The sequence below is a fragment of the Thalassophryne amazonica genome, chromosome 18 (genome assembly GCF_902500255.1).
Source record: "Thalassophryne amazonica chromosome 18, fThaAma1.1, whole genome shotgun sequence".
Lineage (NCBI taxonomy): Eukaryota > Metazoa > Chordata > Actinopteri > Batrachoidiformes > Batrachoididae > Thalassophryne > Thalassophryne amazonica.
In genome coordinates, this window is record NC_047120.1 from 43643886 (window position 1) to 43669470 (window position 25585).

The following is a 25585-nucleotide window of genomic DNA, read 5'->3' on the forward strand; positions in this document are numbered from 1 at the left end:
CCAGAGAAAGAGCACACGAAGGTCTCGTATCCACAGAGCCATCTGTTTAGAAACGGTCCGGTGGCTTGTGCCGCGTCGTCGCAGCTCAGAGCGCGGCGAGTGTCCTTTTAGGGGTCCTTAAAGCTGTAGTAAGTCCTTATTCTCTGTGAAGCCCGTAAAATTTTCAACGAAAGCCAGATAAATTTTTCGAATGGTTTCCAGGTGCCAGTCTCTAACAGCTTCTGAAAAACTTCTGATGGAAAAAAAGTCCAAATCATTCCGCCATTTCCAGACAATGAAAATCCGACGAGGGGGCGGGACCACTCCTTCCCAAGGCGTGCTCACAGGCGAATGACGTAACCGACAGGCGTGGAAAAACTCACGCATGCGCACGAGGGTTCAAGCATGTCTGACGTAAAAACATATGAATGAAATCCATATAGTTTTTGAAAAAAATAAAAAGGACCATTACTTTATTGACAGACCTCGTACTTTAAGTCACATCACATATAAAACACAATGCCATGCTGACAAGATATTCATTTATCAGCAGACAACCCCATGATAGAAGTCTTTTAAATCTCAAGGAACTCCTGCTGCTAGCACTTAAAAAAAAATTTGACAGATAATGAAATTGGTTCCTTGAGTTTGTTTGGTGTCCCTAAAAAGGCTCAATGTGATCAATGATTATCCTACACAATTACAAGGTCTGTTAAAAAAAAAAAAAAGGCACTGATCTGATGAAAAGACATTCAAAACATTTGATTTCATACAAATCATGGCATCTAATAGTCTCAAATACACCTTCAATGACCTCATTTAACCCACTCCTGTCAGTAGTACTTCATATACTCAGCGTATCGCAATAGGATTACATTTAAATTAACGCCATAAAATCTTTAACATCTTTGCCTGATAACTGTGAGAGTCTAATGCGTGGGGATGTGTCCCAAGGCAGTGAGCAGTGTTGGGTACGTAATCAAGAAGCTGAACTTAATATCACGAGTAACTACAAAACAGTTTGCATGTTCCCCCATGTTTGTGTGGGTTCTCTCTGGGGGCTATTGTCTGTAGTGGTGCGTGCGACTGTGCAAGGGTGTACCCTGCCTCATGCCCTATAACTAGAGTGCCTTAATTGAATAAGTGTTTCTTCTGTTCGGATCTGAAAGGAATCTGTACATTTTGAAGCCCTTGCTGTGTATTTTGCCTCCAAATGCACAGAAGCCCATCATTTTCAGCAAATAAAAAAAAAAAAAAAAAAAAAAAAAAAAAAAAGGCTATACATGCAGACAGATCAACAGCGAATGCCATTTTAGCACCAGGAGTTACGTGACTTTTTTTTTTTAAAACTCGTCATGTCACCACTCTCAATTAAGGCACACTACCTATAGCTGGTGGGATAGGCTTTAACCCCCCCCCCCCCCCCAATCTTGGATAAACGGTTGAAGATTGTGTGTGCGTCTACAGAACAGAAATGACTTTTTGTTAGATACACAAGCAGCATATTTCAATAAACTGTACAAATCAGTTTACTTTTTAGTGCACCTCTGTTCATTTTGGTATGCAGGCTCAAGTCTCCCACCTTCATGAGTAAAGATGATTAAATATTTGTCTTCAGTCTCTTGGCGCACCAGACTGATGCAGGTTATGGACATGATAATATCCCACATGTGGTCAAAGAAAACTCTGCAACATCTGATACACCAACAAAGCTTTAACAAACAAGGAATTATCTGCACGTCGGACTGGACAGGAGCGTGCGTTACGCACAAGCTGGAGAGTGATCTACATTTTGCCCTTTTATGCTTTGTTTGTCTCCATCTATAGGAACACTGCTGTAATCACAACCACCTGCTGCATTTGGTGCAGGGCTTGCTGGGCCTGGCAGTGTGGATTGCTGACCCTGCTGTGATGCATTCCTGTCCCTTTTATCCAGCCAGTAAAAGGACACCATGAGAAACACAGAACAGGAGGAAACAACACCACTGCAGGCAAAGAAGAGGGGCGAGTACTGACCCGTTCTGTCAATTAGGATTCCTAGAAGAAGAAGAAAAAAAAAAGACATCGTTAGGTCACTAGACCTTCATTCTGGGAACCATGGAGGACCACAATCATCACCAAAATTGTAATAAGGCATTTAATTAGTCACCAATTCTACAATAAGTGGCATCAATTTAGTTTGCAAGAGTTAAGGCTTTAGGAAAAAGTTTATTTATACAGAATAGGCTTGTGGAATAGTCTACCTTAATCAGTCAAACTGTGTCAGACAAGCGTTAATTCTTGTGGTAACCATGAGTGGGGGAGCAAAGGGACTTTATTTAATCAAGGTTAAATAGTAAATTGCAGAACAGGGGCCCATTACACAAAAGTAGGATTTAGACATCCAGGATAAGTGACTAATCTGAGTTCAACAAATCCAAAACAAGAGCGTTCAGGCTTAATTGGTTGCAAAAAGACCAAGTCAGGATGAGAAGACACGGATGCATCAAGGCAGGTAAAACCAATCCTGGATCACTGTGCACACGCGGCTTCCTCAAACAGAACCCGCCATCAATCACAGATTCACCATGGCAACTAGAAAGGTGTACTTTTCACCATCTGAGGCAGGAATCCTCATGGAGGTATGCCAGGAGGTAAAGGGACCAAATCAAAAAAAAAAAGAAAAAAAAAAAAAAGGCGACACTACCACAGCTCAAACAGTGACATCAAGTATGGCAAAGTACTGCAGACCACCTGAATGCATAAGCAGTGCACAAATTCATGCTCACTGCTCTGCTGAAACACTAACAATTACAATCCAAATAGTTAATTAACATCTCAGAAAAGGTAGTTGTACTGTGAATATGAATCAGTTGAAATAAGTGAAATTGTGTAAATGTAACTCCAGACCGCATAACTCTGATAAATAGATGAGCTCATGCACTTAACTGATTGGGCCAAAACATACATGGCAGCAAGCAGAGATTAAATACAAGAATATCCCGCAGAATAAGTGCCCTGACTAAAATGGACAAACATACATTGTACCCAGAAGGTGCCTGCTCAGACATGGTCTGTACTGTTGTAGCAATCAAAAAGAAAACCCACAAGCAAGGTATGGGTGGTGGGTCACCAAAAGCTGACTTCACCCCAGCAGAGGACACAGCCTTGACACAAAACATAGGCAGGCATATGTTGGAGGGGATCCCAAGGGGAACAGAAATATATGGTTCTCTCAAGATGCCACCATATTAAAGTACATTCATCCATTACTAGGGGAGCTACGACTACTACCTTTGCACCCCCCCGCCAGGACTAAACCAAACCAACTTTTTTAGGTTCCTTAGATCAGTGATTTTCAACCTTTTGAGCCGCGGCACCCTTTTTATATTTACAAAATCCTGCGGCACACCACCAACCAAAATAATATTATAATGCTATTACCTCTGGTTTTGCACAAAACCCAATTATCGCAATAGAAAATCGATACAGAAAACACTGCATTTCGAAAATCCTCAAGCATTTTGCGCTCTGATCTCAAGTAGGGCTCACGATTAGGAATTTCTGGAGACGACTGTCAGACAAATAATCTTCGATTGCCGAATATATTGTCTATTTTTTTTTTTCTTCGTTTCCCCTTCTTTATATTCTACTATTGTAGAATAATTACACAACTCTGGAAGAACGTTTGGCTTCTGTGACTGGAGAAACTGGGAATGGTGCAACATTTTTGTTTTTATCTTCATTTTACATACAGTCCCAACTTTCTGATTTGTGGTTGTTTCTGTTGCATTTCTGAAATTGTTTCTCCTCAGTCACGTTTTGTGCTTAAACACTGCATTAAGCTCAAGACTGAACAAATAAAAACCTTTGGAAAATAACAGCTGTTAAAGTTCAGAGTTCTCACCTGCTTTTTGTGATCTGTGCGTCTGAACATTGTTTTTTTTGTGGCTCAGTTCATTCATATATTCTCATTTTTTAAATATGTTTTTAAAGATATTTGACCGTTTATTTCATCTCATGATCTCATAAATTCAGCATACGACGCGCACATGGTGTGAACAGGATGGTAACGGCAGAATCACACCTTTAGAGAAAGTTCAGAGAGAAGTAAAGGCAGCTTCACGTTTCCGTTTTGTTAACGTTCACTCGGGTTAAAATCCTCTCTCTGCTCCGCGCTCGCTGCGCACTGAACGTGTCGTGCCTGCATTCAGGAATCTCCCTCACCCACCCCCTCCCTCGCAGTCTGCAGCCTGTTAACTCCGCGCGCACACAGGCACAGACACACACACCGACAGCTCCGCATTTTAGACGGCTTTTGAAGAAGACGGCACTGTTTGTCGGCCGTCAGCCTCCTTGTTATTGTCCCGCCTTAAGACGAGAGCGAGGCTGCAGCACGTTTGACGTCAGATTCTGAGTCATTTTATATGCTTTGTGGATAAAATAATTGGTAATCGCGAATATGAAAACTACCCACAGCACCCCTGACGATCGATCACGGCACCCTAGGGTGCCGCAGCACCCCGGTTGAGAATCACTTCCTTAGATGACCCCAAAACACAATCAGGATATTCCCAAAAATAAAAACTGGCCTCAAGCCAGTTATCCAAGATGGCCACCAAAATAGTCCCCCCCCCCCCCCCCCCACTAAAACATTTTAACATATAAACAACTTCCTACTATGTATTTTAATGATGAGGGTCTATTGGCGGCCATTTTGGACACCATTTTGAATCTTAAACCCATGAATGAATTTAGTTTAGGCACATAGGAGTTTGCTGTGACCTGCAATGGTCTTCCCATTGAATCTGTGATATTTAAGTTGTTTATATGTTATTTAAAGTTGTTTTAGTGAAAAACCCCATTTTGGTGGCCATCTTGGCTAACTGGCTTGAGGCCAGTTTTTATTTTGGGGAACATCCTGATTGTGTCTCTAATGAACCTAAAAAAGTTGGATTGGTTTAGTCCTGGAGGGGTGCAAAGGTAGTGGTCGTAGCTCCCCTAGTACATCTCTACAAATGGGACATAACCATGTTCATTTCAAATCCATTTGGACTGACTTTGGTTTGTCTTGAGGTTTCTGGCAGCACAGTCACACTGTTGGTGCCATCAACACAAACAGAAGATGCTGATCCAGTGAGTACTCAGGGCATACTGTAGGCCCAGCATGTCTCGTCTACTAGCTTCAATATGAATCCCATTACATGTGATGGGGTGAATGCACCAGTGCAGCAGCATATGGTTGCGATGATGAAGAGACTATCTCTCTGGATTACATTAGGCGTCACGTCAAGCTCGTGGAAATACTATTCAGTCCACAAGGGTGAGAAGTCATCATTTGGTACGCAAACAAAAATTTAATTTCAGTTTTAAATGGAGCTGATTGTTTACTTGCTTTGATTTATCCTTATTCAATAAAGGTATATCAATACTTTTTTTTTATGTGATCTATGGGAAACTGTAAATTATCTAATGATAACATGACTTAATCATGATTTATCTAAAATGAGTGAACTTAAAGATCATAAGTTTCAATAATGACAGTGGGTCTAGTTGAATGTAATAATGTCTGGTGGGGAGTGGAATAACTATTGGTTTCCATTTGTGGTGACTGCTGCTTGAGATGTGGGAAGATTAAATAGATCCTGGAACTTAGCCTGGTCTGGAGCAGCATAGCTCCACAGAATAAGTCTCTATGGCGACTTACGTCATAACATATCCCACTTTCCACTATCCTGCTTTTTTGATATAATGTGTATATTACTAGCTTTTATGATATATAAACTTTGTGCATCCACATAGGATTGAATTCTTTTGTGTTTAACTAATTTTAACCTAAATATCACTATTTTTACATGTTTACAGGGGTGGTAGCCAAGTGGTTAGTGTACTTTGTGTGGAAGGTTGCCAGTTAAAACCCCATCCCTGCCACACTTCTCCATGTAATGTGAAGTTTCATCAGCAAGGGCATCTGGCGTAAAAAAAAATAAAAAACCCTGTACCAAATCAACACGCAGATCCACCTCGGATCTGCTGTGGCGACCCTGAGTGCAAAACAAGGGAGCAGCTGAAGGGACTTACTTGTGCACGTATGTTTTTCTTTTAATGTTACAGAGGATCACACTGGGGGTAGCGCGGTGGCTTGGTGGTTGCCTCACAGCAAGAAGGTCATGAGATTGATTCCCACCTGCATCCTTTCTTTGTGGAGTTTGCATGTTCTCCCTCTGGATCTTCCGGCTTCCTCCCACATTTCACAGACATGCAGTTTAGGTGGATTTAAAACTTTAAAAATTGTCCGTAGGTGTGCATGCAGGGGTAAATGTGTTTGTTTGTCTATATGTGGCCCTGTGACCGACTGGGCCAGGGTGCACCCTGCCTCATGCCCTATGATTGCTGGGATCAGCTCCAGCCCGTGACCCTTGATTGGAGTAAGCGGTTTAAGATGAGTGAGGACCACACTGGAAGTAAGTACTTATATTTTAATGCGTTATCCTCAGCTTTATTTGTACAGGTATGAATTTTACCAAATAAATCCATCCATATGATTAGGCATGCACATAACTGGTACTCTTGGTGCTTGTGCATGCTAAAAATAAATGATGTGCAGCAGAAAACACAAGGAAAGTGCTTCATAAGAGGAAAGCAATGGCAGATTGTAGGAAAAGTGTTTCCCTCTGCTCTGCATCAATGCTGTTTAGCACACACAAGCACAATGAGTACTAGTTACGTGCACCCCTGCATATGATCTCACCGACTACATTATAAAGTAATTGACAAGGAAATTATGAAAACTTAGGGGACCCAGGCCAGTGGAGAGACTCTCCCCACTGGTCTGGTCTTCACCAGGGTCTCCTCCCAGCTGGATGTGCCTAATTACCTCCCTGGGGAGGCGCCCAGGGGGGCATCCTTATCATCAGATGCCTGAGCCACCTCAGCTGGCTCATTTCAAAGCGAAGGAGCAGCAGCTCTACTCAGAGCTCTTCACAAATGACCGAGCTCCTCACCCTCTCCCTAAGGGAGACACCAGCCACCCTTCTGAGGAAGCCCATTTCAGCCACTTGCACCCACGATCTAGTTCTTTCGGTCATGATCCAATTGACCGGTAGATTGAGAGCTTCGCCTTTTGGCTCAGCTTCCGTTTTGTCACAAGAGTACAGTAGCACGTACTTGAACGCCTTCACTAGGGGCATGACCTCATTCCCTACCCAGAGTAGGCAATCCATCGGTTTCCTGCTGAGAAACATGGCCTCAGATTTACAGGTACTGATCCTCATCCCAGCCGCTTCACACTCAGCTGCAAACCGATCCAGTGAGTGTTGGAGGTCAAAGGCTGATGAAGCCAATAGGAACACATCTGCAAAAAAGCAGTGATGAGGCCCTCCCCCACCAACTACACCTCAATATCCTGTCCATGAATATCACAAACAGGGATTGGTGACAAGGCATAGGCCTGGCAGAGGCCAACCCCCATTGGAAAAGAGTCTGACTTACTGCCAAGGACCTGAACACAGCTCACATTTTGAGTACAAAGACTGGATGGCCCTGAGAAGGGACCCCTTACTCCATACTCTCGCAGCACCTCCCATGGTACTCTAATACACCTTCTTGTTTTTGGAAACAATTGTTTCAATTGTTCAATTCCAATTGTTTTTTCTAAATCATGGACGTCGTGTCCTTCGGAAAAAAAGAAAAAAACACCATCCAGATCGGTACCAGCGCAAAGTTCAAGTTCAGTGTGATGGTATGGGGGCGTGTTAGCGCCCACGGCATGGGGAACTTGCACATCTGTGATGGCACCATCAATGCTGAAAGGTACATCCAGGTTTTGGAGCAACACATGCTGCCATCCAAGCAATGTCTTTCAGGGACATCCCTGCTTACTTCAGCAAGACAATGAAAAGTCACATTCTGCACATGTTACAACAGCGTGACTTCGTAGTAAAAGAGTGCAGATACTAGACTGGCCTTCCTGCAGTCCAGACCTGCTGCCCATTGAAAATGTGTAGCACATTATGAAGCGCAAAATACGACAATGGAGACCCCGGACTGCTGAACAACTGAAGTCGTACATCAAGCAAGAAGGGGAAAATTCTACCTACAAAGCTTCAACAATTAGTGTCCTCAGTTCCCAAACGCTTATTGAGTATTGTTAGAAGGTGATGTAACACAGCCATAAACATACCACTATCCCAGCTTCTTTGAAACGTGTTGCAGGCATCCATTTCAAAATGAGCAAATATTTGCACAAAAACAAAGTTTATCAGTTTGAACATTAAATATCTTGTCTTTGTGGTGTATTCAATTGAATACAAGTTGAAGAGGATTTGCAAATCATTGTACTGTTTTTATTTACATTTTACACGTCCCAACTTCATTGGAATTGGGGTTGTATTTAAAGTTAATTGGTAAACTTGTCAAATACACCGCGTACGTTATGAAACAAGACAGAGCTGAAAATGGCTCGTGTTGTGTCCATCACTGCCTCCGCCCCGTTCAAGTTTTCTTTAAACAGTTTGTTTGCGTGATATAAAGTCAGTTAAAACTTTGCTCGTACTGAACGTGGTGCTTTTGAGAAGAATACAATGAACAAGGCTGACATATTTCCGTTTGCCATCAACAAGTTTGCACAGATCGTAAAAAAAAAAAAAAACAAAACAAGTAAACAACCTCTCCCTCCCTCTCACTCAGTCACCTTAATCAACATTGTTTAACTTTGTGTGAAAAAAGATGCCAAGAGCGTTAGGTAGTGAAAATAAATAATTGAAAATATAACAGTTTGACCATAATAAAAAAAGTTGTGTTTAGTATGCCAACTCTTAACCTTAACCTTTTCCTCAATATGACTGGTATGTTCTGTTATGAAACCAGTGAGTGCAGCACGCCCATTTCACTTTCTCTGAAAGCCTGTGCTGACCAGTTTTGATTTAACATGATGGCTGTGTCAGTTGGCAGGGATACAGTCCGTCAAATAAACAGCACACCTGCTATCTGAGGAGGATTTAGCAGTGAAACAGGAGAGCCTGTGTGCCCTTTCCCACGATCAGCTGCTGCCAAAAGCAACTTAACACTCAGTGCACTACAGCAGTTTACAACAGAGAGTTTCATTGTGAAACTGTCAAATTTACAGAAACTTATTTTGTCTGAACATTTTGTTCTTAGATCCATGTTAACATACGAGGTCTATTAGAAAAGTATCCGACCTTATTATTTTTTTCAAAAACCATATGGATTTGAATCACGTGTGATCACATCACACATGCTTGAACCCTCGTGGGCATGCGAGAGTTTTTTCACGCCTGTCGGTTACGTCATTCGCCTGTGGGCAGTCTTTGAGTGAGGAGTGGTCCACCCTCTCGTCATTTCATTGTTTAGGAATGGCTCAGAGACTGCTGCTTTGTTTGATCAAAATTTTCTCAAACCTGTAAGGCACAACTGAGTGGACACCATTCGATAATTTCAGCTGGTTTTCGGTAAAAATTTTAACGGCTGATGAGAGATTTTGGTCTGGTAGTGTCGCCGTAAGGACGGCCCACGGCGCCTGACGGCGATCTGCGCTTCGAGGCGGCAGCGTCTCGCTGTTTCAAGTTGAAAACTTCCACATTTCAGGCTCTGTTGACCCAGGAAGTAGTCAGAACAGAGAACTTTCAGAAGAAGTCGGCATGAGGAGTTTATTCGGACATTCCATTGTTAACGGACATTTTGTAATGAAAGAACGTGCGGGCAGAGTCACATGTCGGGCCGTACCCGACCGCGGGGGGTCGCGACAGGAAAAACACCTCCGTTGGAAACCTTAACTGGCAAGTTGGAACATGCCCAAGCTGTTAAACAATTTCTCAGTTACTTGTTGAAAGCCATCAAAAGCTGCCTGAATTTTACGAACGGTTTTCAACACAGAGGTGTTTTTCCTGTCGCGGCGCACACAGATTTGCCAAGTTGTCACGGAAACAACTCAGCGAATTTGCGCGCACGTCTTTCATTAAAAAATATCCTTAAACAGTGGAATGTCCGCATAAAGTCCTCATGCCGGCCTCTTCTGAACCTTCTGTTCTCTCACGACGTCCTGGGTGATTGGTGTAATCGCACGTCATTCAAATCCATATAGTTAAAAAAAAAAAGTCGGTTTCTTATCTAATAGACCTCGTATGATCAGACTCATAAAATACATGGGAGTAGTGTGTGTGCGTGCACACACACACGCTGCAGACACTCCTAAAGCCACAAGTTCTCTACTTTTCATAGTAAATGCACTTAATCATTCAGAAAACTTGCACTTTAGATGAAACCAGACCATTTTCCCCCCAGTGAAACCCACTGTGTCCCAAGTACCAACAGTGGAATTTATGTTGCAATATTTATCTACGGTACAGCCGCTCAGGGGGTGCAGTCATTTCAAAGCCTTGGTTAAACCCAGTAGTTAACGGGCAAAAGTAAACAAACAATCAGCTGCCCTGGTCAATATGCAAAGGTCATAAGCGATTTTACCAGGAACGTCATGTAGTAAGAGACATGGACACTGTCGTCCATAGTGTTTTTACACACACCTCAAGATAATTAGAGGAACAGTATTCCCCTAATTATTTTAATCAGTGTACATGTACAAAACCAACTGGCTTTGTCTTTGGAATTCTTTTACATTAGGAGGATGAATGGTGCCACCTCATGTTTAAAACAGATTGTTGCCATTTTCCACAAATAACACATTGACATGCACTACCAGTCAAAGGATTGGACACACTTTCATCATGTAATTTAGTGGTAAAGTGTGACTGGCACCACAAGCTTCATATTATATACAAGGTCTATTAGAAAAGAAACTGACCTTTTTATTTTTTTCAAAAACTATATGGATTTGAATCACGTGCGATTACATCAGACAAACTTGAACCCTCGTGCACATGCGTGAGTTTTTTCACGCCTGTCGGTTGCGTCATTCGCCTATGGGCAGGCTGAGTGAGCACTGGTCCACCCCTCCCGTCGGAATTCCTTTGAGAACTTCCTGAGACTGGCGCTTTGCTTGATCAAAATTTTTTCAGAAACTGTAAGGCACATGCAAGTGGACACCATTCGAGAAATTCAGACGGTTTTCGGTGAAAAGTTTAATGGCTGGTGAGAGATTAAGGAGTGTTAATATCGCTTTAAGGACAGCCCACGGCACCAGACGGCGCGCCGTGCCCCGAGCCACCGTCGTCAGCCTGTTTCGAGCTGAAAACTTCCAAATTTAAGCCTCTGTTGACCCAGGACCTCGTGAGAGCAGAGAAGTTTCGGAAGAGGTCGGGATCAGCAGTTTATCCGGACCTTCCATTGTTAAAGGAGATTTTGTAATGAAAGACGTGCGGACAGATTTGCGCGTCAGCACGCAGCCGCTCATCGCACGGCGCCACAGCAAAACAAAAAATAAAAAGGTCGGTTTCTTTTCTAATAGACCTCGTATATGTATAAAAATTCATAGCTAAAATTATGGTGCAACTGTGTCCTCAATTATTCTACTCACCATGTGTGTACATTACCTGCCAGCGGAGGCCCAATGAGCAGTGTAACACTCTCCATGACAGCAAGCAGACCCAGAGCTGAAGGAAAGTTACTCATCTCCACTACATCCATGAGGACGGTGAACATCAGAGAACCCACCACGCTCATGGACAGCCCATAGACCAACACATAAGTCAGCAGTACAGAGAAGGTGGGCCCAATGCAGCAAATACTATTACTGAGTCCATTGATCAACAAGGCAGAAGCAAATACATAAACGTGCCTGCCTTTGAACCAGGGCATGTTGAAGATTACACCAATAGGTGGCCGCACTACAATGTTGACGATACCCAGGATGGAGAGGAGAAATGCAGCCTGGCTTGGATCCATGTCATTTGCTGTGGCGTACGGCACCAAAAAAATCAGAGGCACCACAAACCCGAGCATCATCCAGGTGATGCCTATGGCATACACACGATAACGAGAGTTACTGCAGAACTGATCAAAGGCCATGTGCTTGGTCAGGGTACCCACCAGGCAACCACATATTGTTCTCATCCTCTCCATGACCCCCTCCTGCTGAGGGAGGGTGTAGTTCTTCAGCAGATGGCCATGATGCTTCGGTGCACCAAGGGGTCTCATCACTGCTCCGCACACACAGCAGTTTAACAGGACAGCACCCAAAACCAAGAAGCTCCCCCTCCAGCCCAATTCTCTGTGGAGGTAGTCACCCAGGAATGGTAGTATACACAGACCCAGGGCTGTGCCAGTAGAGGACATGGCATTGGCAAATGGGCGTCGTCGGTTAAAGTAGTGCCCAAGGATTGCTACAGCTGGCTGGAAGCTGAAGCAGAAACCCAGACCTGCAAGAACAACAAGTAACAGAATGGCACAGTTTGCATGTTTAATGATGAAAGCCCATATTGCATGTTACTGCTCAGACTAGTCTTTCACACCCTGCTCTCAAAACATCTCAATCATCTTTGTAAAACTGTTGGAAAAACCCAACACTCAACTACACTGCTCCCTTTAGTGGAGCAGAGAATTGAAAAAAAAATTATGCATTTGTTGGTACAGACACCAAATTCTGCATGGCATTCTCATATTACTCAGCATATCTGGTCAATTGGCCACTTAACTTCAAGATTTTAGCCATTTTCCAAGATGACTGCCAAAATGGCCTATGGGGGGGGGGGGGGTTAAAAATAACTGAATGCTAAAATACCCTCAGACCCACCCTTGTTCTTTATAATTTGCAGTTTAATTATTAACATATTTTCTTATGTACAATTTGTAGATGTTAAATAAGTGCCTATCAATCAATCATAAACAATATTTACGTTTTAATGTCATCAGGAGGCTTTGCTTGTGTATTTACATGAGCTTTGGCAACAGCAAAGTTGTGCAAGTCACACTATATTTGTAGATCGCCCTCTGTGCATTTCCAGCTATTAGACAAATTTAACCCACATCAAGTTAGCAGACTGGGGGACGGCTGATGCAAATATTGGGGAATAATTTATTATTACTACTAGCGTCTTGCCCATGGCAATCCACGGGCTCTAGATTGGGTACTGTTTATAAAATAGGTAGCTGACATTTTTCAAGAGTGGTAATAAATTATGCAAAGTTTTTATAATGATTTAAAATGGCATCAGAGTCCAGAATTACTTATCAATGTCCACTGGTCAGTGTTACGCAATTTCTCCAAAAGTATTATTCCCATCAACATTCTGTTTTTGCGGCATTCATCCTTGACCCAAAATACACAAGCATACCAAAGGGCAAATGTCAGCTCTCCCCAGTTTATCTGTAATCAAAGCCATACACGTACGAGGTCTGTCCATAAAGTATAGGTCCTTTTAATTTTTTTCAAAAACTATATGGATTTCATTCATATGTTTTAACATCAGACATGCTTGAACCCTCGTGCGCATGCGCGAGTTTTTCCACGCCTGTCGGTGACGTCATTCGCCTGTGAGCACTCCTTGTGGGAGGAGTCGTCCAGCCCCTCGTCGGAATTCCTTTGTCTGAGAAGTTGCTGAGAGACTGGCGCTTTCTTTGATCAAAATTTTTTCTAAACTTGTGAGACACATCGAAGTGGACACGGTTCAAAAAATTAAGCTGGTTTTCAGTGAAAATTTTAACGTCTGATGAGAGATTTTGAGTTGATACTGTCGCTTTAAGGACTTCCCACGGTGCGAGACGTCGCGCAGCGCTCTCAGGTGCCATCATCAGCCTGTTTCAAGCTGAAAACCTCCACATTTCAGGCTCTATTGATCCAGGACGTCGTGAGAGAACAGAAGTTTCAGAAGAAGTCGGTTTCAGCATTTTATCCGGATTTTCCACTGTTAAAGGAGATTTTTTTAATGAAAGATGTGCGGGCGGATTGCAGCGTCGGCTCGCAGCCGCCGCGACGCTCCGCCACAGGAAAAACACCTCTGTTGGAAGCCTTAAGGACAAGTTGGAACATGTCCAGCTGTTAAACAATTTCTCATATACTCACTCCACTGAAAGCCATCAAAAGCCGCCTGGATTTTACAAATGGTTAACACGGAGGTGTTTTTCCTGTGCCGCCGCACCGCGCCGGCTGCGTCCCGACGCGGACCCGTCCGCACGTCTTTCATTAAAAAAAAATCTCCTTTAACAGTGGAATATCCGGATAAAATGCTGAAACCGACTTCTTCTGAAACATCTCTGTTCTCTCATGACGTCCTGGATCAATAGAGCCTGAAATGTGGAGGTTTTCAGCTTGAAACAGGCTGATGATTGCGCCTGAGAGTGCTGCGCGACGTCTCGCACCGTGGGAAGTCCTTAAAGCGACAGTATCACCTCAAAATCTCTCCTCGGCCGTTAAAATTTTCACTGAAAACCAGCTTAATTTTTCGAACCGTGTCCACTTCGATGTGTCTCACAGGTTTAGAAAAAATTTGGATCAAACAAAGCGCCAGTCTCTCAGCAACTTCTCAGACAAAGGAATTCCGAAGAGGGGCTGGACGACTCCTCCCACAAGGAGTGCTCACAGGCGAATGACGTCACCAACAGGCATGGAAAAACTCACGCATGCGCATGAGGGTTCAAGCATGTCTGACGTAAAAACATATGAATGAAATCCATATAGTTTTTGAAAAAAATAAAAAGGACCTATACTTTATGGACAGACCTCGTACATGTATACAGGGGCCACCTGGCTTTTAATATATAGATTATACACATTAAAAAGAGAAAATGATTTCTATCATTTCATTAACAAGTCATATGACAAATGCATAAATGTAATTGAGGCTCAACTATAAATATATAGACATATCATGCTGCCTTCACTCAGATAGGCAGTTGCATTACATAAAATAGGTCCCACCAAATGCCCACCGATTGAAAATGAATGGATGTTGGTCACTTCGCCCATCTCTTGTAACTAATGAGACCAACACACACACACTTTATATATTATATATATATGAAAAGACATGTTTGTGAAAGGCTTATATTGGCATACACTTTCAGCCAACAGATATGTTGACGGGGCTCTACTCTGAAGACAGTTTATACAAAATTCTAAGCTTTTCATTTGCATGTAGTAGTACAAATCAAGACTGGCCAGACAATTGACAGTTTCTCTAAAATCTCTGGAGTGTGTGTGAAAATAAAAAATAATCAACCTGACAGTCTAAAACCAGATATCATAGACAAACAGGATTACAGCTGTGTCTAATGAAGTGGCATTGCAGTACATTTACTAACCTGTAATAACACCAGCTGTGATGTAGAGCTCCATGATGGACCGGGTGAATGAGCTAGCAGCCATTCCAAACCCACTCAGAACACCGCCCAACATGACAGTGCCTCGGCAGCCAAGTCTCTCCACCAGCATGCTGCAAAAGGGACCTATGGACAAAATGTAATCCACTTGGTTTGCATACCAGAGCAGAAAAGTACAAAGGCTTACACAACACATCATTTACCAAATCCAGCAGCACATTACTACAAATACGCCTCAATAATGTAGTATCCTTTGCACCAGCACAATAAGAAACCACAACTAAAAATTGGTTTATTTGCATGCACAGACACATGCGTACAAAAGTGTTATCCTTATATTTTATGTACACATTTTAATATAAATGCAGAGAAAAATTTATTTAAACAAAATATTTTTAAGATGTCCCAAATTTTTTGGCAACAATAACAAAATGCTTCCTTAAAGTGAAACCAGAAAGCCGGACATAATTGCGGACACAATTATTGGCACCTTTTGATGAATTTACAGTAAACCTTCACTTTTACAGACAGTTTTCTTTAGACAAGTCAACGGACAATGCAGGACCATTTCCAAGTCACTGAATATGTGGACTTAATGTCCAATCTTTAAGAAATACAAACTGTATGGTAAATCTGTCTGGAAGAGGCAGTTCTCAGAGACTAAAGCCCCGTTTACACAGACGGTAAGAGCTCCCGGAAGCGTCCGGGAAGAGTTTTTGGCCGTCTTAAGGATCACACGCCGTTGTTAACGCCGGCACTAGGGGGCGTGGCTTAGTTCCGGCTTTACCGGGAATCTGCGAAAAAATTATTCAACATGTCGAATAATTCCGGGAGCGCTCCCGGAGAATTTGCGTGACGACGGAGACAACGGCGTTTGATACTTTTTAATCGCCGTTTCATCCTGCCCCTTCCTGCAGTGCCGCAGTTTACACCGCCGTAATTGGCGGCCGGCATTGTATCCCTAATCAACGGTGTGTAAAACGGCGATAGAGCCCACATCGGCGTCCTCGAGGGCGTTTTAACCGAGGCAGACAAAATGGCGGTGCTAGCGGGCAGTACGCCGTTCTAAACGCCACCTCCCGGTTAACGGCGTTCTAAACGGCCGATAGGCGGCGGTCAATATAAAAACGCTAGCGCGCTGCATGCAGGCCTCTCACTCGCGGCCAGCTCCAGATATTTTTGCAGAGAAGCTCCAGTATGCCTCCTAAAAGAAAACTAGCAGCGGCAAGGACTTACCAAGAGGTCTGGCTCAGAAGCAGAGGGTAGCCCTGTCGTGGAAACGAGCAACACGTTGAGGAGGGGAAAAGGAAAGAGAAGAAAAGGCTGATCTCCCTCCCTCTGCAGTGACAGGCATGTATTCCTGCTGCTTCAGCCTATTATACTCTGGGGGCGGTGCCTATATGCAAAAGTTCCTGGAGTAACAGGAACTGCCTGGATCAATCCAGCGGTACACAGGGCATTATCGGCGGCAGCAGAACACCGCCATTCTCACGTGCGTCTTACACAGACCGTTTTGTCGGCGGGTAGTACGTAGACCGGAGTTCGCTGTAGTTCCGGCTGTTTTCACGGTGGAAAGGGGCGGAGCATTTCGCCGGCGTTTTGACCACCGTACTAGCCGCAAATATGCGGATAAAACGCCGCTATATCCGCTGAATAAAGCGGCATTTTGATGCCGTAGCATCCGGCACATGTCAGGCAACGGGGGTTAATACCCAGTTCTATCCGTTACAATTGCGAGTGATCTCAATCTCAAGACGCGCGTGAGAACGGCATTCTGCTGCCGCCGATAATGCCTTGTGTACCGCTGGATTTATCCAGGCAAATCCTGTCTTACTCCAGGAACCTTTGCATATAGGCACCGCCCCCAGAGTATAATAGGCTGAAGCAGCAGGAATATATGCCTGTCACTGCAGAGGGAGGGAGATCAGCCTTTTCTTCTCTTTCCTTTTCCCCTCTTTCCTTTTCCCCTCCACGTGTTGCTCGTCTCCACCACAGGGCTACCCTCTGCGTCTGAACCAGACCTCTTGATAAGTCCTTGCCGCTTCCAATTTTCTTTTAGGAGGCATACTGGAGCTTCTCTGCAAAAATATCTGGAGCTGGCTGCGAGTGAGAGGCCTGCATGCAGCGCGCTAGCGTTTTTATATTGACTGCCGCCTACGGGCCGTTTGGAATGCCGTAACCGGGAGGTGGCGTTTAGAACGGCTTCCTGCCCGCTAGCGCCACTGTTCTGTCTGCCTCTGGTTAAAACGCCCTTGAGGACGCCGAGGTGGGCTCTATCGCCGTTTTACACACCGTTGATTAGGGATACAACGTCGGCCGCCAATTACGGCCATGTAAACTGCGGCACTACAGGAAGGGGCAGGATGAAATGGCGATTAAGAAGTATCAAACGCTGTTCGCGTTGTCTCCATCGTCACGCGAATTCTCCGGGAGCGCTCCCGGAATTATTCGACATGTTGAATAATTTTTTCGACGATTCCCGGCAAAGCCGGAACTAAGCCACACCCCCTAGTGCCGGCATTAACAACAGCGTGTGATCCTTAAGACGGCCAAAAACTCTTCCGGGAGCTCTTACCGTCTATGTGTAAACGGGGCTTTAACCTGCGATTGTAAAAGATAGAACTGGGTATTAACCCCCCATTGCCTGACGTGTGCCGGATGCTATGGCGTCAAAACGCCGCTTTATTCTGCGGATTTAGCGGCGTTTTATCTGCGTATTTGCGGCTAATACGGTGGTCAAAACGCCGGCAAAATGCTCCGCCCCTTTCCACCGCGAAAACAGCCAGAACTACCGCGAACTTCGGTCTACGTACTACCCGCCGACAAAACCGTCTGTGTGTAAACCATGCTTAAGGGACTGCACAAGGAGGAGACGAGTCAGAAAGCCATCAAAGATGACCCTGAAGAAGTCATAAGCTTCTGCAGCTGCGAGTGGAGAAATTGTGCATAGTGCAACTTTTGTCTGTTGCACCACCACTCTCACCTGCATAGTTAAGTGGAGCAGAGAAAGATTTTCAACATAAAGCTAAAATCTAGGCTTGCATCTCAAGTACCTTCTGGTAAACAGTTATTGAAATTTCACATCTTTAAGAAAATCCTGTGTAAAATTAAGTTCAAAGCGTTGCATTTGTCTTTTTATTAATTAATAAAAGTAGGTTTATGTAACCATATATCTATGTTCCATGATCCTTAGACTACAGGGTCAAAAATACACAAGTTATTTCTTACACACACAAAAAGGGTTTATGCGTTTCTCTGTTGAGTCGGTCGCACAGCCTTCTGTGAGGTCTTAGCGGCTTGACAAATCGAGCTGGGTGGATTGTTTAAGTAGGAGACAGTTAATCAGATGAGCGTTTTTACATTTTAGCCACTGTTTGTTTTTTGTAAAATGCCTGGACAATGTGAAGCAGTAGGTTGTACCAATAAAGTGAGAAAGAAAATAAAAATCCATTGCAATAAAAACAGAATGCAAAATTTCGACACAAGCCAGTACTTCATAAAGGGGATTAGGCATCATATCAATCAGCAGCATTTCACAATGCATACGGGTGATTCTTAGACTACGGGCACTTATGTCCTTTGATCATATTGTATGATAAACAGAAAAAAGGGGAAATTTCACACTTTTAGTTATCTTTACAATGAAAGTGTGTTAAGAAATTTGTTCTGGTAGTCTATGATGACTTTCACCTTTTTTCAGCATCATTATATGCAAATATTGCTGTTTTGTGCTTGTCCCACACCCAGACTTTTGATCTTCAATGATAAAAATGAATGGTAAAGAAATGTTTTTTCTAATGCTTTAAAATATCTCTGAATAAAATAATCAAAACATAATTGGGGTATTCAATGTCATACAACTGTTGAGATGTTTTGTTTGTTTTTTTTTTAAACAAAATGTAGTTGTCCCACACTATTGCCGTAATTTCCACCACAACACTGTAATGTCCCTAAACAGTTTGTATGGGTAGTTTCTATGGAGATAAACAGTGACATCAGAGCACATGTATATAGTGCCAAATCACAACAAACAGTTGCCCCAAGGCGCTTTATATTGTAAGGCAATGGTGTGGTGGAAATTACATTTACAAGGCCAATAGTGCCCGTAGTTAAAGAATCACCCCATACATGACAAAAATTACTTTCATAAATACCTGGTGTGTATGAGGTAGGACTAAATATTAGGATATTGAACATCTGACCATTGTGTAGGATCATTTTTCCATCGTTCAGCTTCAAGTTAGTACGGACAAGATACCAGTGCCACTGCTGCCAATTTGGTTTTACATTGCTTCTGGGTGAGATTATCCAAGCCCTCTGAATAGTTAAAGGCAACAGTAAGGCCCCAACAATAGACATAACTAAATTCAAACAAATAGTTACTTAAATCTGGAATTCAAGTGCAAATGCCACTCCCAAATACACAATATCTCTGTTAAAACAAGTCAACTGCGTATCATCACACCAGCAAATGACCTGATGCAGAGACAAACTGAAGTGACGTTGTCACATCCCAAACAGTAAGCCTTTATTCCACTAACATAGCAAGTTTCAGTCTTATCAGAATGTTTCCAATTAAAGAATTGTCAATATTCATCAAGCAAATTGTGCAACCCATCTCCTGGTCTCCCCATACATTACCTCCAGCGTGAAGTGCCGAAGTCATGATGGACGGTACCCAGGATGTCTCACTGTTAGAAGCGTGGAACTCATTCTGCAAGTCGGTGTAGAAGATTCCAACACAGGAGGGGAAAGCCAGGGTCAATGCAAGTACCAGGACAGTGGCAGCCAGGACTACCCAACCCCAGCCCCCATCAGGTGCAGTGACCTCTCCTGGTATGCCATTGGAGTTTTGGGGCTCACCTCCCTGTCCACACTCTTCAGATTCATAATCACTGGCCTGCTGAAGCTTCTCCTGCTCACCACTGGCCTCCTCAAAAGCTGCAGTGGCCTCCGTGTAGAGGTGGCGACCCCGCATCGCATCTCTCAGAGTCATTTTTTGCAAGGCAGCAGATGCAAGGCTGCTGTGGTAGCTCTATGGGGGATGGAAGTACTTTTTCTGCCCATGTCCTTGTAGCCCTCAGTACCTTTGAGGTTACCTGTAACAGCAAAATAATCCATCAGGTGTGTGGTGTAGATGTTTCCTTGACATCGTAGGCTAACTTGATTTTTCAGAGCAATTTAGTAACCTGGGCCCATATCCGCAAAGCCCACTCAAAGCGCTCCTGACTTAACCTAAAATTTCCTGGCAAGGAAATCCAAGAGGTGTCTGAGCCAATCTGAGCAAGGAGGGGATAGAAACTCCTATTTTGTGAGGAGGCAGGGTTGACCCTGTTCGGTATGACTCAGTCCAAGAGCTGTGATTGGTCATCACACAAAGGGAAGGAGAAATTATAACAACAAAAACAGTTGTCCTAGTTATGAATGGACACAAGAGTCAACCCATCATATTACCTGAACTGTATTAAAGACGTGTAATCATAAGGATTATTTGATGTCATAATGAAACTCAGCAAAATTAAATTTGTTAAACAGGTTGAAAATGTTTGCATGCACGTCATTCACATGCCAAATATCTATATATTAAAAGCCTGTGTGCGGTAGGTTATTTAGTAAGTCGACTGCAAGTACTAGGGTTGAGCCGGATACTAATTTCACGAGTATCCGGTACAGAAAGCATTTTTGATAAGCATGAGCATGATACGAGTAAAACCCATCAACATCTGTGCTTGTGCTGAAGGAAAATTCTGATTGGCTAACTGACCGTCTTTATGCACTGTGATTGGCCAATCACTCACAGCACCCGCCCCTCCCTACACAGACACGTATCTGCAGTTTCTCACACAGGAACTGATCTCGATCTCTCCCTCTCCACTCCCCCCATGGTGCTCTCTCAGTACGCCTTAGGTTTTCTTCAAGTCGCCTCCATTTTGGTTTGTATGGTATTTAAAGTGTCCCTGCCATACTATGACGTTTTTACATATTCTTGAATAACCGCGACAGTGGGCCGACCCGCACGGAGAAGACGGCCTTCAGGCATCATCATCACTGGGCAGAATGAGGCAGGCAGCCGGGGTGATGGAGCAAACCCACTCAGTCCGAAATCTCCCACTTTTTGGATATATGCTAAGTCCCAGTTTGCCCAACGGAGTTTAGTTCTGCAGCTTTATTGAGGTGAGAATAATGTAAAAATAAACGTGACGTTTACTGAACTGCTGTGAAGGTTTAATGATCAGCTAACGTTAGCATAGCCTTTTAGCACAGTTGATTTGAGTGAACGCTTTCATTTCTAAATGGTTCAGTCTATTTTTACCAAATAAAGCTACAGCTTTTTTTTTTTTTTTTTTTTTTTTTTTTTTAAGACACCACCAAAGCTCAACTTTAAATAACTTTTTTCAGGCGTTTTTTTTCCCATCATTTTTTTACCGTTTTTTTCCCCCCTTTTTAATATATAAACTATTTAGTGTTTCTTTATATTTAAAGAAATATTTTTATTTGTCCCAATCAGGAACATTTGCTGTGCAGACAAACTTCCATTGATGAGCTGAACACCACGAAGTCCAGTCGAAAGAAAACATCTCTGCTCTTCAAAATAGGACAAAAGTGTCTTCAGCAACACTAGAGTTAAAAGCTGCAGAAGAGACCTTCATCTGGTCCTGAGAATCCAGCATATCACCTGCTTCTAAATAAAAGGCTCTTTCAACAGCAACTATATAATTTTTTTAAAAAGCTGTTTCATTTTAACAATAACTGAACGGATCATTAAAAATGTCCACGAATCAAAGTCAAAAGACATTTGCACATGTAGAAGCTCTCCACTTATTGTGCTCAAATTCATATTTTAGAAATGACTGTCTTGATAACAAATTTCCATGTTATTTTGTCTAAAAATAAATGTCCATGTTAAACAAGAAATCTAATCTGAAATAACAGGTGGTTTTAATTTACAGATGAAAGGTTTCTAAAGAACCATTTATTGATTTAGCTATTTTAATTACAAGTGTTCTAAACTTTTTTTTAACAGTAATCAGAAATTCTGAGGTAACAAACATTTCGAAGGATTTTTCTTCAGAAAACTGCTCCATAAATGAGCAGTCCTGTGACACGCATGTTTTGCACAGATCAGTGGTTTCTGCACCGATCCATTTTGTAGAGATCAGTGGTTTCTACACCAATCCGTTTTGTAGAGGTCAGTGGTTTCTGCCACTAGTCTTCCGTGTTTGGGCCCGACGCGTCGTTCATATTGGACAACGCAAAGGTACGTTACAGCTCAGAGCATCGAAAGTTCGATTGGATTGAACTTTGACTGCGTCAGCCTGCCGACAAGCGGCAATGCGCTCTCCCGTCAGAAGCGCCGCTTTAGCTCAGCTTTTGACGCATCTAAAAAGTAACGTGTCTCATTGAAAATAATGCTTTTTAGACTGATTTTTGACGCATTTGATGCATCTGACGTATTCAGTGTGAAAGGGGCCTAAGGCAGTAAAAATAAGTTGGGAAAAAAAAAATCACAAAATAATAAAAAGAAGTGTTGAGTGACAATTCTTGTTCATGCATACCTCATAATTTCCTACTACATTCAATGTCAATTCTGAGGCTGTTTTGTTATTCATACACTTAAGAATATTCATGCTCCGAGTTCATAAAAAGACTTCTGTAAATAGTTCTTACTTTTGTGATCAAAATCATTGATTTGAATCTCAAATTTGAGGCTGTTCTGTAAATAGTTTTCAAATAAACAATAAATATAGCAACTTCTGATCAATCCATATCAATTTCAGGCTTAAAATAATGTACCGATTTAAACCCTGCCCATTTTCAGTTAAACCACGCCCACCCCCGGTTATAGACCCGCCCACTCCGAGTACAGATAATTTAGATGGTTCAATGGCTACACAGTGTACTCGCTCATCCCAAGTAAGTACGTTAAAAATACATGCATGACAACGAAGTGAAAACACTCATTTCCATTGTGGTCCATTTAAAAATCAAATATCAAAAAAATAGAAGTAATAATAGATTAAAATAAAGAAATTGCTCATTTTAAAAGTGTGTATATTCTAATAAAAAGATAAACAATGTATAAATGCATTAAGACAACAAATTACTTAACAGGAAAAACAGGAATGAGTTCGCCTAAACACTCTAAAGTCCTATAACCATTCTGAAAGCACACACCATTCCAATTCATTATAGAAACTCAGCATAATTTATTACCACCCTTGAAAAATGTCAGCTACCTATTTTATGAACACTACCCAAACTAGAGCCCATGGATCCCCACGGACAACACACTAGTTATATTATTAGATGATTATGTTTACGCTCCATGCTGGTAACTGTGCGGTGCGCTGGTTTCATGCTGCAATCCAAAGCGAGAGCAGAGATTACAGTGCACAAGTAAAGTTCTTCTCAAACAGGTGAGTTCAAGCTTTGGCTGCTGACATTGCTTACTTTGAACTGTATGAATGTTAGAGTTTAGAATAGAATGCCATTTATTGTCATTATACAAAATGTACAATGGGATTAGAGAGAGCTTCTCCTTTGTGAGTGTAAACAAAGTAAAAAAACAAAAAGGTATAAATAGTTATAGGTATAAAATACTATAGAACAATGAAATGGAAGCCCCTATGTACAAATATAACATCTAAATACACACACAAATCTGTATTTACATTTTCCCGTAGCCAGGGATCACAATGTTATGACCTTCATCTCAAGCGTCATTACGCTGGGTGGGAAATGTAAGCTCATTCATGAGGTCAACCACAAACATTATCCCTGTACGATCAAGCCGAAAGCGTGTTACTGAATCACTGTCATTCCACATATGGAGAATCTCTCTCCTTCCACTCTTGCCTGCTTAATACCCCCATCACACACAGCTGGAATCACGCAGAGTGGTATTGGAATGATGAATCAGCACATGCAAAAAGTGTTGGATTTCAGTTCCAAAACGTTCTGACAGGCTTTTGTGAGAGTCGCCAGTTGGTCAAAATCGGCTGGCGGCGCCACGTGTGATGCACGTTAAAACTTTCCGGGCGCCATCGAGATGGGACACCTATCCGACAACAATCCATGTGTAATCTGACAACCATGTGACTGCAATTTACATATTCTGATGACATCAAAACAGCATCTGAGACGACCTGATCAAGGCTGATTGAGCTCTGAGATCGGTCACAGCGAAGCCTGCGGACACGTTGTGCCACATTTGTCCACCTCCACTGGACCCCAGCCAGAGGCTCAGTGCAGCGCCGCAACACAGCTGAATGGGATGTTACCACTGTAACGCAGGTATTATTTACACGTTCACTTCCTACGTTTGTAGCAGGTATGATGTGGAAATGTTTGCCCAACACATGACAAACATGTAACTCACCTCTGGTACCTCGCGCTCCACAGCGCAGCACAGACAGCTGGTGAAGTCCCTTTCACCTGGCTGCGCTATGTGCTGGCAACCATCTGTTTTATAAATAAATCCCATGTGAAGTGCTGTCCCACAATGATAATCCAACTACAGTTATGTTAAGATGTGTATCAAGTAAAATGACAAAAAAAAAAAAAAAAAATTTTAAAGATAAGGTCCACAGGCTGCATCTGAAAGTTGCGCACTGCCAACACAATCAGCAGCAGTTACGAATCCAGCCAAACAAATAAAATCTAGCAATACAAGTATATACTGATCAAACGCCTAAGGGATTTTTCCAATCGGACTAAGAGCAGGTGATCACAGAGGTGTCAGCCTGTTTGCGCGCTCTTTGGGTGGACAGTTCCTGTGCTCGTGTGCGCAGGTGGAGTGGCTGGTACAGCATTTATGAACACATATACGAGGTCTGTTAGAAAAGTATCCGACCTTTTTATTTTTTCGAAAATCTGATTGATTTGAATCACGTGTGCTTGCGTGAGCCAACCTTGAACCTTTGTGCGCATGCGTGAATTTTTGTAGATTGCGTCATTTGCTTGTAAGCAGCCTTTGTGTGAGGATGGGTGTAGTCTCGTTTTTTTCTTTGCAAGGAAATGGCAGAACGACTAGAGGCGCGACTGCATTTTGCCAGAAACTGGGCGACAGCCAGGTGGAAACCATTCAGATGGCTTTCGGTGACGATCCTATGGGCATCACACAGATTAAGGAGCGGTACAACCGGTTTAAAGACGTCCGCACAATGGTAGAGAGCAGGCCACACTCCGGGCGGCCATCAACACACTGAAATTACCGGATCATTTCCAAAGTGAACACTGTGGTGACGCGGGACCGTCGTGTGACTATCCGAGAAATTGCGGAAGAGGTGGGCATCAGCACTTTTTGGGCACATTCCACTGTGACAGAAGATTTTGCCATGAAGAGTTGCAGCAAAATTCATGCCGATGGCAGAGCAAAAGCGCCTCCGTGTTGAAG

The 25585-nt window shown here is 42.9% G+C and overlaps 1 protein-coding gene across 3 annotated transcripts in view; it reads right to left on the reverse strand.

Moving 5' to 3' along the window:
• Positions 1 to 1383: 1383 nt before the first annotated feature.
• The window catches only part of slc16a5a (solute carrier family 16 member 5a), a 30754-nt gene continuing 6552 nt past the window's right edge, over positions 1384 to 25585 (reverse strand). The window contains exons 2-5 of one of the 3 annotated variants that reach the window (XM_034194326.1): positions 19831 to 20288; positions 15172 to 15315; positions 11466 to 12290; positions 1384 to 2016 (exon numbers count right to left, since the gene is read on the reverse strand). In XM_034194326.1, coding sequence (XP_034050217.1) covers positions 1742 to 2016; positions 11466 to 12290; positions 15172 to 15315; positions 19831 to 20185 — 1599 coding nt within the window. In that variant the 5' untranslated portion in view covers positions 20186 to 20288 and the 3' untranslated portion in view covers positions 1384 to 1741. Of the gene's footprint in view, positions 2017 to 11449; positions 12291 to 15171; positions 15316 to 19830; positions 20289 to 25585 lie in introns of all 3 variants that reach the window. The other 2 variants (XM_034194325.1, XM_034194327.1) reach the window with 2 other exon arrangements.